The 13,066-nt window shown below is 45.0% G+C and overlaps 1 protein-coding gene across 38 annotated transcripts in view; it reads left to right on the forward strand.

The window, feature by feature from the left end:
• The window catches only part of LOC134927837 (uncharacterized), a 1,188,393-nt gene that overhangs the window by 81,130 nt on the left and 1,094,197 nt on the right, over positions 1 to 13,066 (forward strand). For 37 of the 38 annotated variants that reach the window (XM_063922886.1, XM_063922861.1, XM_063922855.1 and 34 more), the window contains 4 exons: positions 9,495 to 9,527; positions 10,457 to 10,489; positions 10,824 to 10,853; positions 11,776 to 11,808. In XM_063922886.1, the coding sequence (XP_063778956.1) occupies positions 9,495 to 9,527; positions 10,457 to 10,489; positions 10,824 to 10,853; positions 11,776 to 11,808 (129 nt within the window). The remainder of the gene's footprint in view (positions 1 to 9,494; positions 9,528 to 10,456; positions 10,490 to 10,823; positions 10,854 to 11,775; positions 11,809 to 13,066) is intronic. The other variant, XM_063922839.1, reaches the window with a different exon arrangement.

Raw genomic sequence — 13,066 nt, forward strand, 5'->3', positions numbered from 1 at the left:
GCTCTTGCAGTGTGCAGGGCGCTGGGGGGGAGCGCCCTGGGCGGCATGTTGCTGAGGTTTAGATCGCTGGCGGGGGGACATATTTAGGTGCCCGGACACCGGGTATGTTCACCCCGCCAGTGTACCGCGAAACAGAGGTAGCAGTAGCGCTGCGCTCCAGGCTACCACACACCAACGCCTCTTGCAGGGCGCTGGGGGGGGGGGGGAGTGCCCTGGGTGGCAAATACTGAGTTAGATCGCTGGCGGGGGGACATATTTAGGTGCCCGGACATCGGGTATGGTCACCCCGCCAGTGTACCGCCGCGATCGCGCTGCGCGCCATTGCTCCCACACACCAACGGCTTCCGAGGGTGCAGGGCGCAGGGGGGGGGGGGTGCCCTGGGCAGCGATATCTATATTGTTTATAGTTATAGGCTCTATATAGGTCCCCCCAGCTCAATATATGTATATTTATATATTTCTTTGAGTGGGCTTTAGTGCGCCGAGAAGGGGCGGAGCTTAGCCCTCACAACGGAGTCAGCGCCATTTTCTCCAGGTCCCCGCCAAGGCTTGCTGTATAGTACGAAGGAGGGGGGGGGGGGGGGGGGTCAGTGTTTTTTAGTGCTATATGGGAGACATATAGCATTATGTTTAATAATGGACGCATAATCCTTGTTGTGATACATAAATTTCAGTGTTTCCCTGTCTGTTTACCCACTATCGGTTAGTCGACATATGTCTACATGTGTGAGGGCTTTGACACAAGCTGCTGTGGGGATAACTGTCGGCATCGCCGACGCATGTCGGTACTTGATTCGGAAAATTAAGTATTAGCAGGTTGGTGTTTGTGTGCTTAAAAAAGTAAACACGCTAGGGGAGACACAGTTGTTTATGGGTGCCCTGTCGGCATCAACTGTATTTACTGGGTAAAAAAATTTACAGGCTGTTATTGCCTTGTACCTGTATATATATTTATAGGTATATGTGGGGGGAGTGTTATTGAATTTGTATATGTATGCTTCCCTCAGACCCCTCTGGGTTCCAAGATTGTTTTTTTCTGCCCGCTTACTATTCCCTGCTGTCAACATCTACTAAGTTTCTGTCGACCATAACGTTCCTGGCAGATCCACATCTGGGGCATGTCAGTGCATTGTCATACACATTCACAACACATTACTGTCACTAGGGACCTGACGGGTCTGGACAATCCACTTACGTATATGTTATATATATATATATATATATATATATATATATATATATATATATGTGTATTGCATTATGTATATCCATGAATGCTGAAATAATAGTATTTCTTCTCATGTGCTGGTCGCTCTGTTGATTAAGCTCTAGATCGGCCGTGACGAGTTGGTTTTCGATCCTCACAAGGTGTCTGAATGTTTATTCTCTTCCCGACGCGGAGAGAACATTGTGGCAGTCAACTCCTGGTCGACGCGGAGCCCGGTCGCAAAGGATCATACACAGGAAGCTAAGTGATATTTTATTTCTATACTTATTTGCACTGCATGTACATGGGGGAGTGTTCTGTTCGAATAGGCATCTGATAGAATTACCCTACAGAGAGTGGGTAAGGTTGCTTATGTTGATTATATTCTATAACATTGCAGCAGGTTGCCGCGTGACGGCAGGAGGTGTGGCCGGGTAAAATGCTGAGGTTGTCTCCGAGAGATACTGGAGGGACGGTATACAGCGGTTTGGGATGCCTCAGTTCAGTCAATCTCGGCGGATACCACTGGTAAGTCTAGCTTTGTGAGTTAGACTCCTTCGCAACGGTTGGGGACGCATTCTTTTGTGGGATGCAGTCGTTTTAATTGTTCGATACCTTTTTCCTTTTCTGTGCAGACAGTGGAAGTTGAAAAGGTAAGAGTTCTGCAGCCCTGTTTGATCCGCAGAAGCGGATCTCGGTTTCTGTTTCTAGCACATCCAGCACAGGTCGCTGAGTCTATCTGGCTGGATCCCACTCCGGTGGGGACTCGTCTACTAATTTTCAGTTAGTCCGGGAATTGACTAGGACCTGTGAGTTGATTATAGAATCCAAGGGGGGACATTCTGAGTTACAATTGTTTCCCCTCACTGTTTTTTTCTATTAGATCTTGCCATTTCCCCTCTGGAAGGGGAGGTAGTATGCGACGCCATACAGAGGTGCGTCAGGTTCAGGGAATTGTTCTGCTGTCCCTGTAAAAAAAAAAAAAAACAAGACTAAGAGGTTTCAATGCGTGGTTCTCCGCATTCGGATTACCTGGGTGGATATCCAGGATTGTCTTTGCCATTTCACCGGAGTGATGGCAGTATGATGGTTTTCTTTCAATAGTAAGAGCCATTGTTGTTCTGTTCTTGGACGCTCTCCTGATTAAGGCGAGGTCAAGAAACAAGTGGTGCAAATCGTTGTTTCTCTCTGACTGTTTTTTTCAACAGAGGGAATGACTGTTGTTCCCAACGACGCAGAGTTCGGAGGTGGGTGTCAGAGTAGATACTGACCGGTTGAGGTTCTGTGTTTTTTCCTGTGGAAAGAGGTCTGAGGATCCAGAGTCGGATCAGATTTATTGTGACAATCCATTAATAGGTTCCGTTAATGAAGCAGGTGGGTGCGGCCTAAGGGGCCTTATTTGGTGAGCAAGTCAAATGCCAGAGTGGTTTTCAAGGGACCAGTTGGAAATGTGATCCGGGCCTCACCTGCACATGCACCGGAATTTAATCCTAATGGCCGGGACTTCGTTCCTGTGGTATCTGCTCGGTTCTCACCTTCTAGAGCAGGCTTGGCCAACCTGTGGCTCTCCAGATGTTGTGAAACTACACATCCCAGCATGCCTTGCCACAGTTTAAGCATTCCCTAATAGCAAAAATGTGGCAAAGCATGATGGGACTTGTAGTTTTACAACAGCTGGAGAGCCACAGGTTGGCCAGGCCTGTTCTAGAGGGACAAAAGTTCGGGATCCAGGATTAGGTCCTGGTGTCCATGCATGCAGATCTCCGAGGTTGGGGAGCTGTTCTGGCAAGGGACGTATTTCCAATGGAAACGGCCAAGCTGGGAAGCTTGTCTGCTATACATTTTCTTGGTTTTAAGAGCTATTTTCGACTAACATATTCTTCGTGACCTGCCCGTGTTAGTTCTGTCAGTCGATTAGACAGCGGTGGCGTAAGTTACCCGCTAGGGCAGAACAAGGAGCAAAGCGACAATGGCAGAAGATGCAAAAGTTTGCCGCTGGGTGAAAAGACTGGTGAACGCTTTATTAGCGGTCTTCGTTCCGGAGGTAAACGACGGAGAAATAGATTTCCTGCAGACGCGATCTCCGTCCGGGGGAAGACCAGTCGTCATCGAGAAGTTTTCACTGAAGTGAAAAGTCTTTGGGGAGTACCTCAATTGGACGTGTTGGCGCCTCGCCCCAACGAGAGGCCTAGGGGATATTGTTCCAGGTAAAGGGACACGCAAGCTATAGCAGTGGATGCCCCCGTGACACCTTGGGTGTCTTCAGTTTGTCTTTGGGTCCTCTCTATTTTCACTTTTTCTGAGTGATAAACGTAAGAAGAACAAAGGTTCAGGCGATCCTCTTTGCTCCGGTCTAGCCAAGGAGGGCTTGGTATGCAGTTTTTCAGGGTTTACTCATAGAAGATCCCTGGACTCCACCTCTCCCTGAGGAACTGTTACAGCAAGTTCCGGGAGTGTATCAAGCATTTCTGCGCTTCTTCAGGCTAGAAAAGAAGTAAGGCCAAAGCTTTACCACTGTAGTTGGCGTAATATATGTGTCTTGGTATCGATCCTAGATGACTCCTACGGAAGTCTTTCAGCTGGGTCGTTCTGCTACACTCTTTGCAAGCAGGGGTGGCTGCAGGCCTAGAGTTAGGCTCCATTTCATTGCAGTTTTGGCCTTATAGATTTTCTTTAAAAAAAAAAAAAAGGGCATTGGCCACCTCTCCGGAGGTTCAGGCTTTCGTGAAAGGAGTACTGCACATCCAACCTTCATTTGTGCACCCTTGGCACCGTGGACACTTGACGTGGTGTTGCGTTTCTTGTGTCACACTGATTGGAACCTTTATAAAAGGTTGTGTTAAAATCTCTCTCTTGTACAGTGTTCTTGTTATTGGCTTTGGTGTCCGCAAGGCGGGTGTTGGAAGTGGCGGCTTTGTCTCACATGAGCCCTGTTGGCTCGGTCCTGTGGATTAAGCGGAATTGAGAACTCGGATAATAGTTCTGCCAAAAAGTGGTTTATGTATTTCGCAGAAACCTGTGGTTTCTTCAAAGTCTCTCGATGTAGTCGGGGCTTTGAATATTTATGTCGCCGATTTGGCTCATATTGGGAGGACAAAGACTCTGTCCGGTATGCTCCCAACATGTTTGGGGCATCTGTGTCTAAGCAGTTTGTTACGCACTGGATCTGGGATACGATTAGGCGTGCTGGTTCTACAGCTGGATTGCCGTTACCGTTGTTGGTGGAGACCCATTCTATTAGAAAGATGGGCTTTCTTTGGGCGGCTGCCCGTGGAGTCTCGGCGGTTCACCGTTGCCGAGCGGCTGCTTGGTCGGGTTCAAATTCTTTTGCTAAGCTCTATGAGTTTGATACCCTGGCTGATGGGGACCTCATGTTTGCTCAATCGGTGCTGCAGAGTTGTCCGCACTCTCCCGCCCGGTCTGGAGCTTTGGTATAGACCCCATGGTCCTTTTGGAGTCCCCAGCATCCTCTAGGATGTAAGAGAAAAAAGGATTTTAGTACCTACCGGTAAATCCTTTTCTCCTAGTCCGTAGAGGATGCTGGGCGCCCGTCCCAGTGTGTACTGTGTCTGCAGTTAATGGTTATGGTTGCACTTTGTGGTGTTTCCTTTCTGCCAGGTTGTCGCTGACGTTCATGTCGTGGCATGCGGTTTTTTATTATTGGTTGTGTTGACACACAGGTTGTGCTACATATTCTCTCAGCATATGGCTGTATGTTTGCATACCGTGGGCTGGTATTCTGTTGAAGGCCATGTCTTGCGGTATGTTCGTGGTGTGAGCTGGTATAACACTCACTGTGTTGAAATTATAAATTCTTTCCTCAAAATGTCAGTCTCTCCTGGGCACAGTTTTCTAACTGAGGTCTGCAGGAGGGGCATAGAGGGAGGAGCCAGTTCACACCCAGTTTAAGTCTTTATAGTGTCCCCAAGCTCCTGCGGATCCGTCTATACCCCCCATGGTCCTTTTGGAGTCCCCAGCATCCTCTACGGACAAGGAGAAAAGGATTTACCGGTAGGAACTAAAATCCTATTATAATGAAGTTGGTCATTCGATTTGAGCTTATAAACACTGTTCTATTGCTAGGAAACTGATTGTGATTAGTTTATAAGTACCCAAAATGCATGTGAAGCCGTGTGAATGTAGGAATAATAGCTGTCCAAGGTTATGGTATGTTGTACATCTAGCTTCAGTATGCAAATTACTACCTGACTGAGGGACCCCAGGAGCAATAATCAGAGCAACATCCTCAGTTTCATGAGTTGAATACTGCACATTTTTATACAGATTGGCATCATACCTAGTCTATGAATGTGTAATACATAGCAGCGTAGTACAATATCTGACACTTGTTGGATGATGTAATGAAACTTAAATTCATGTGTGTTGTAACTGGCTATCCTGATTTGTACCATGATGCCTACATTTTCAGCAAATAATCCCTGCCTGCAACATTTCAGGGGAGTCACGTGCCAGAGGGATAGCCACCCAATCCATGACAGAATGCACCTTTGGTCAATTAAAAATAGACAATTCCTGAGGCATAATATTATATAATTTGGCAAAAGCCATCTATTACATAATCATGCATTAAATAAACCACTCCCCCCAGATTATGCAATAAACAGGGAGCAGGGAGTGGTTTTGTTACCAACAACTGACAATGGGGCAGATGTATTAACCTGGTGGAGACGGCATAAGGAAGTGATAAACCAGTGATATGTGCAATGTGACAAAGGCACCAGCCAATCAGATCCTAACTGTTAATTTACATATTGGAGCTGATTGGCTGGTGCCAATCAGGGGCATGATCAGACCGTGAGATCGGTAATATCTTAACAGTAGGGATTGATTGCAGGGACTATTTATCTGTGAGGAGTAAGTCAATCCTAGAGTAAGATTTATGCACCGCTGAATAATACGTGTAGTCCCTTGTACCAATATTCCTAACCCTCCAGGCATCATATAGATCAAATTCCATCAAGAAATGTGAAAAGGAAGAGGCTAAAGCCTTGGCAGCATTAGCAAACTGCTTATCAAGTTTTGAGGATTTGTCTAAATGAGGATCGGGAGCTAAGTTGAAGTCGCCCATAAGAAAAACAGCACCCTTCTTGAAACTATATGGGGTATATGCAATTAGCGGCGAATCGTGGCAATTTTTCGCCCGGTTTTTAATTCGACACAATTCAACCGTCGAATTCCGGCAAGTGGGTGCCGAAATTCAACATATTCAATAAAAAACGGATTCGACGGTCCCGCTGTCGAAAAACGTCAGATTTGACGGATTTTGATCCGATTCTTAAAAAACGGGGAAAAGCTGTAAAAAACTCGAAAAAAACTGCGTGGGGTCCCCCCTCCAAAGCATAACCAGCCTCGGGCTCTTCGAGCCGGTCCTGGTTCTAAAAATCCGGGGGGGAAAACTGACAGGGGATCCCCCGTATTTTTAAAACCAGCACCGGGCTCTGCGCCTGGTGCAAAAAATACGGGGGACAAAAAGAGTAGGGGTCCCCCGTATTTTTTACACCAGCATCGGGCTCCACTAGCTGGACAGATAATACCACAGCCGGGGGTCACTTTTATACAGCGCCCTGCGGCCGTGGCATTAAATATCCAACTAGTCACCCCTGGCCGGGGTACCCTGGGGGAGTGGGGACCCCTTCAATCAAGGGGTCCCCCCCCAGCCACCTAAGAGCCAGGGGGTGAAGCCCGAGGCTGTCCCCCCCCCCCCCCATCCAAGGGCTGCGGATGGGGGGCTGATAGCCTTGAGAAAATTGAAAGAATTTTGTTTTTTTCCAGTAGTACTACAAGTCCCAGAGCAAGCCTCCCCCGCAAGCTGGTACTTGGAGAACCACAAGTACCAGCATGCGGGAGAAAAACGGGCCCACTGGTACCTGTAGTTCTACTGGGGAAAAAAATACCCAAATAAAAACAGGACACGCACACCGTGAGAGAGACTTTATTTCACATATGTCGACACACACATACTTACCTATGTTCACACGCCGACCTGTCCACTTGCCCAAGTAGAATCCACGGTGTACCTGTGAATAAAATTATACTCACCTGATCCAGTGTCCTGTGGTGTTTTATTATAATCCACGTACTTGGCAAAAAAAAAAAACTAACACCCGGACCAGGCGGACTGAAAGGGGTCCCATGTTTACACATGGGACCCCTTTCCCCGAATGCAGAGACCCCCCCGTGACTGCTGTCACAGAAAGGTCTCTTCAGCCAATCAGGAAGCGCCACTTCGTGGCACTCTCCTGATTGGCTGTATGCGCGTCTGCTGGCAGACAGCGCATCGCACAGCTCCCTCCATTAGTGTCAATGGTGGGAACTTTGCGGTCAGCGGTGGGGTTACCCGCGGTCAGCCGCTGACCGCGGGTGACCTGACCGCAAAGTTCCCACCATTGAATATAATGGAGAGGCTTTGCGATGCGCTGTCTGACAGCTCAGACGCACATAGCCAATCAGCAGAGTGCCAGGACGTTGCGCTCGCTGATTGGCTGAAGAGACCTTTCTGTGACAGGAGTCACGGGGGGGTCTCTGTATTCGGGGAAAGGGGTCCCATGTGTAAACATGGGATACCTTTCAGTCCCGGTGTTCGTTTTTTTTTTTTTTGCCAAGTACGTGGATTATAATCTGGACACTGGATCAAGTGAGTATAATTTTATTCACAGGTACCCCGGATTCTTCAGTGACGAGGGGGGCGTGGCAGTCGGCGGGTCAACATAGGCAAGTATGTGTGTGTCGGCAGGTGTGAAATAAAGTTTTACTTTCACGGTGTGTCTCTCCTGTTTTTTATTTGGGTATTTTTTTTCCAGTAGAACTACAGGTACCAGCGGGCCCGTTTTTCTCCCGCATGCTGGTACTTGTGGTTCAAGTACCAGCTTGCGGGGGAGGCTTGCTGGGACTTGTAGTACTACTGGAAAAAAACAATATTCTTTCAATTTTCTCAAGGCTATCAGCCCCCCATCCGCAGCCCTTGGATGGGGGGGGACAGCCTCGGGCTTCACCCCTGGCCCTTGGGTGGCTGGGGGGGGGGGGACCCCTTGATTGAAGGGGTCCCCACTCCCCCAGGGTACCCCGGCCAGGGGTGACTAGTTGGATATTTAATGCCATGGCCGCAGGGCGCTGTATAAAAGTGACCTCCGGCTGTGGCATTATCTGTCCAGCTAGTGGAGCCCGATGCTGGTGTAAAAAATACGGGGGACCCCTACTCTTTGTCCCCCGTATTTTTTGCACCAGCACCAGGCGCAGAGCACGGTGCTGGTTTTAAAAATACGGGGGATCCCCGTTCAGTTTTTTCCCCGGATTTTTAGAACCAGGACCGGCTCGAAGAGGCCAAGGCTGGTTATGCTTAGGAGGGGGGACCCCACGCAATTTTTTTTTCTGATTTTTAACATTCCATTTAAAAAATAAAATAAAAATAATAATAATATTTTTAAAAATATATAAATAATACTTGTGCCTCCAAAATAGACAAACCAAGTACCTAATCTCTTCTAATATAAATAGATATGCTATTACCAATAAAAAAACCACACAAAAAAACATGTTTTTAAATTTTTTTATTAGATTCCGCCAGCAAAGTGTGGCGGATTGAAAATGACGAATTTACTGTCTAAAAGCACTGTTGTCGAATTTACAAACTTCAATTGAATATACTTTTGTCGAATTGCCGCATTTGTACCATTGCAGAAATGTCGAATTTGACAAATGTCGAATTTTAAAAAGTCGAATTTGGAATGGCCGTTTTTTTTGGCGAAAAGTACTGAATTGCATTGTCGAATTTTTTTTTTGGGCGAAAATGTCCCGTTTTTCGACATTTTCGAGAATTCGACCGCAATTGCATATACCCCATAATCCCCGGCCTGTTAAGTTTAGTACTATTCTTATGGTTGCCACAGTTTCTTTCTAACCATAAGGTTTGTGTTTGTTTTTGGTTTTTTTTCGCTGCATCATATTAACTTCCAGACTTGATGACTCAATGATTTATGACAGAACAGGTTGAATATGACTGTTAATTGAAATGTGTTTTGGGAGGAGAAGATAAGTTAACATCTCAATGGATGTGGCACATATAACCATCAAAATGCATATTATTGCATTATGATCATCACCAATGCCAATCAGTCTCTACTGTATATAGTGGCATGTTCTAAACACAGCATTTGGAATATAAAATTTAAAAAAACAATTACAATTGCAGAAATTTTTTACTTTTTCTTTTGTAATTGTAATAGTTTGTCATATGGTTTTAGTGTTAGTTTTTCTTTTTACATTTAAGAAAACCAGAAGATGAACACCACAAAGAATACAGGTATAGAAAATATTTTTATGTAGACTTTTTTATTTTTTAATGTGGGTTTTTATTTATCCGGAATGTGTAGGGCTTAGGTGGTTGTTTTTTTGTTTTTAAAAAAAAAATCCTGTTTAATAAGGATTTCTCCATAATTTAGTGAAATTACTTGCAAATAACTCAAATTGCTTCACACAGTGCCTTGGAGCCTTTTCTTCATTACCTCAATTTCTTTGTACAGGTTGAGTATCCCATATCCAAATATTCCGACATATGGAATATTCCGAAATACGGACTTTTTTGAGTGAGATAGTGAATCCTTTGTTTTTTGATGACTCAATGTACACAAACTTTGTTTAATACACAAAGTTATTAAAAATATTGTATTAAATGACCTTCAGGGTTTTTTGGAATAAGGTGTATATGAAACATAAATGCATTCTGTGCTTAGACTTGGGTCCCATCACCATTATATCTCATTATGGTATGCAATTATTCCAAAATACGGAAAAATACGATATCCAAAAGACCTCTGGTCCCAAGCATTTTGGATCAGGGATACTCAACCTGTATAGCACTCACACAGCTCATTAACTGCAGGAGGATTCACTCTGTGTATAGAATTGCCTAGCTTTGCTCAGGGTGACTAAATACTAGTATTTGCAAATTGTTTTATTTTTATTTTTTTCCTATAAGGAGGCAGTTCAATTGTGAGTTTTGGTCCCTAGTTGCTTCCATTCCGTTTTACTGGAACCTCACAACCAACAACTTTGCATACTTTTACTTGCACCCCATATAGGTGATCAAGAGCATCTGCAGTGTTGGGTTTACTCTAATATCACATGATGTGCGCAGCTGTACATCCTGACTACACATTGCTTGGAATTGACTTGCCCCCTAAATGTGAGCCTTTACATTCAGTGTTACAGCTTTTGCTCTTTCCTTTTCAGAAAATCAGAACGTGAATACCACAAGGATTCCAGGTATAGAAATGTACTATTTTTACATACTTTTGTGCTTTATATACATGTACGTGGGATTGCATTTATCCAGCAGACTTGTTTTTTTTAACTGTGTTTTCCACAATTTGGAGTGCTACAAAACACCCTAGCATTCATTTTCCTCCTTACCTTTGATTCATTTGCATCGCACAGTTCAGTAACTGCAGGAGAACGCACTCTATTATCAGACCTGTGTATGGTGTCACCTAACATTGATCAAAGTGGCTAATTAGTAAATGCAAACTTAACATTTCTTCTAAATGTGAACATCCTCATTTACATTCAGATTTACAGGTTTTTCTCTTTTACATTTTAGGAAACCAGATGAACACCACAAGAATTCCAGGTATAAAAAATGTCTTTTTATACCTGCTAAATATATAAAAATGTATGTATGTGTGTATGTTCCAGCATATCTCTGGAATGCCTGGAGCAATTTACACTAAACTTGGTACACATATGACTTACAATCTGGACAAAAATACTGTGGTGGTAAGACACCCCTAGCACCCCTATGGGTGGTGGTGACATGTAAAAATCCAAAGTTTTCTGGGTCGCTGAGATGAATAGTGATGGGCGCAATGAAAATAGTCCACCAAACTTGGTACACGTATGCCTTACAATCTGGAAAAAAATACTGTGGGGGTAAGGCACCTCTAGGAATCCTAGGGGTGGGGGTGGGAAGGGGGTGACATGGTGCCAGCGATACCAAGTCAGAGAGGGGGGTGGACACATTGCTCTGTTCCTGGAAAGCTGGATAGTCCACAATTACTTATCTGCTGTGTAAAAGTTACCAACAGCTCTCCCACTGACCTTAAGTGTTGTGCAAAAATCTTTACCTTTTTTCCTCAAAGGAGGAACCCTAAGGTGAAGGAGAAGCTAAGCAATGAGACCTAGGGCCCTTTGAAATAGTCAGCCTGCAAACCTTACATATTTAACATACAGCGGGCAGAGCTTGCCCTGTCGTCCCAGCATTTAGAGCAGGGCAGCATCAGAGGCGGGACGGGGCAGAGAAGGAGGCGGATTATCCTCCTCGGCACCAGCCGGGGAAGCCCAGAGATGCGGCCTGACAAAGATTGGCATTATTCTTTAAATTCCGTAGCGAAGCACAGGTATTCAGATAGTTTTATATACATGGATGTTGGGGTACTTTTATCCTGAATATTTTGGCAATCGCAAATAACAACACTAATTGAGTCATATATATTTTTTCCTTGTAAATGGGAGTATTACATTCAGTGTTACAGCTTTTTCTCTTTACATTTTAGAAAACCAGAGGATGAATACCTCAGAGGTTCCAGGTATAGAAAATTACTGTTTTTGTATACTCTTGTGTATATATAATAGTTGGTTTTCTAAACTTACAAATCTTGCGTTTCCACGGAATGTCCCTGGCATTCCTTTTGCTCATACCTTTGATAACTTTGTGTCGCATAGCTTAGTAACTGCATGAGTAACTGATCAGGCCTGTGTGTGTGGGTATCACCTACCATTGTTCAAAGGGACTAATTATTTGTAATTATTCTTTACTGTGAGACCTATTTTGAGTGAACGACTGAACATAAAATATGGATGAGGTATCAAAATAAAGGTCTTACCATGTGCCAGTCTAGACGGATATATTTCTGTATGTATGTATCTATCTATCTATCTATCTATCTACGTATATAGATAGTACCAGTCAAAAGTTTGGACACACCTTCTCATTCAATGGTTTTTATTTATTTTAATTATTATATTCTACATTGTAGATTAATACTGAAGACATCACAACTATGAAAGAACACATGTGGAATTATGTTGTAAACCAGGGGTGGCCAACCAGTCAGTGGCAAAGAGCCAGAAAAGATCTGTAGTCGAGGGTAAAAGCCATATCATGCGCGCGCCGGAGGCGCGCAAGCAAAAGTGGGGGCGTGGCATAGTTGTCACAAAGCCACACCCCATTTTTATGCGCACACCTTTCGGTTTGACGTTTGTAGGAGTATGACCTTGTGTCATAACCCCATTTTCTGCTGCAGGGTACACTGGGATCCACAAGGATAGGCATTCGGGTGTAGAGTAGGATCTTGATCCGAAGCACCAACAAGCTCAAAAGCTTTGACCTTCTTTCCAAGATGCATAGCGCCACCTCCTATATCACCCCGCCTCCGTGCACAGGAGCTCAGTTTGTAGTTGGTGCTTGCAGTGCAAGCATGTAACAGGAAGAACTGCTCACATCAGCTCTAGAAAAAGCTTTTTCTGAGGAAAAAAGACTACAAGGGCTGCAGCAGAGGCACAGATTGTGTTAAATGTCAGTAGACATTACCTGTTGCAGCTCCATCTCTCCCCCAGCGGTACTGTACTTTCCCGCGCCCTAGTTGCCGGGTACCTACAGCAGGAGGCTCCGGTTTTCTTCCAAGTCAGTCACACACGGCTGGGGCTCTCCGGGATCGCGTGGCCACATTTCAGGAGTAGGTAAGTGGGTGGCACTTTATCGCGATCCGGTGCGGCCGGTGGTGGATACTGTGGCAGTACAGGCGATCCCACTAGATCACCAGGGCATGGGTGCAGGTCAGGTTT

Source organism: Pseudophryne corroboree, chromosome 5, assembly GCF_028390025.1.
Source record: "Pseudophryne corroboree isolate aPseCor3 chromosome 5, aPseCor3.hap2, whole genome shotgun sequence".
Taxonomy (NCBI): domain Eukaryota; kingdom Metazoa; phylum Chordata; class Amphibia; order Anura; family Myobatrachidae; genus Pseudophryne; species Pseudophryne corroboree.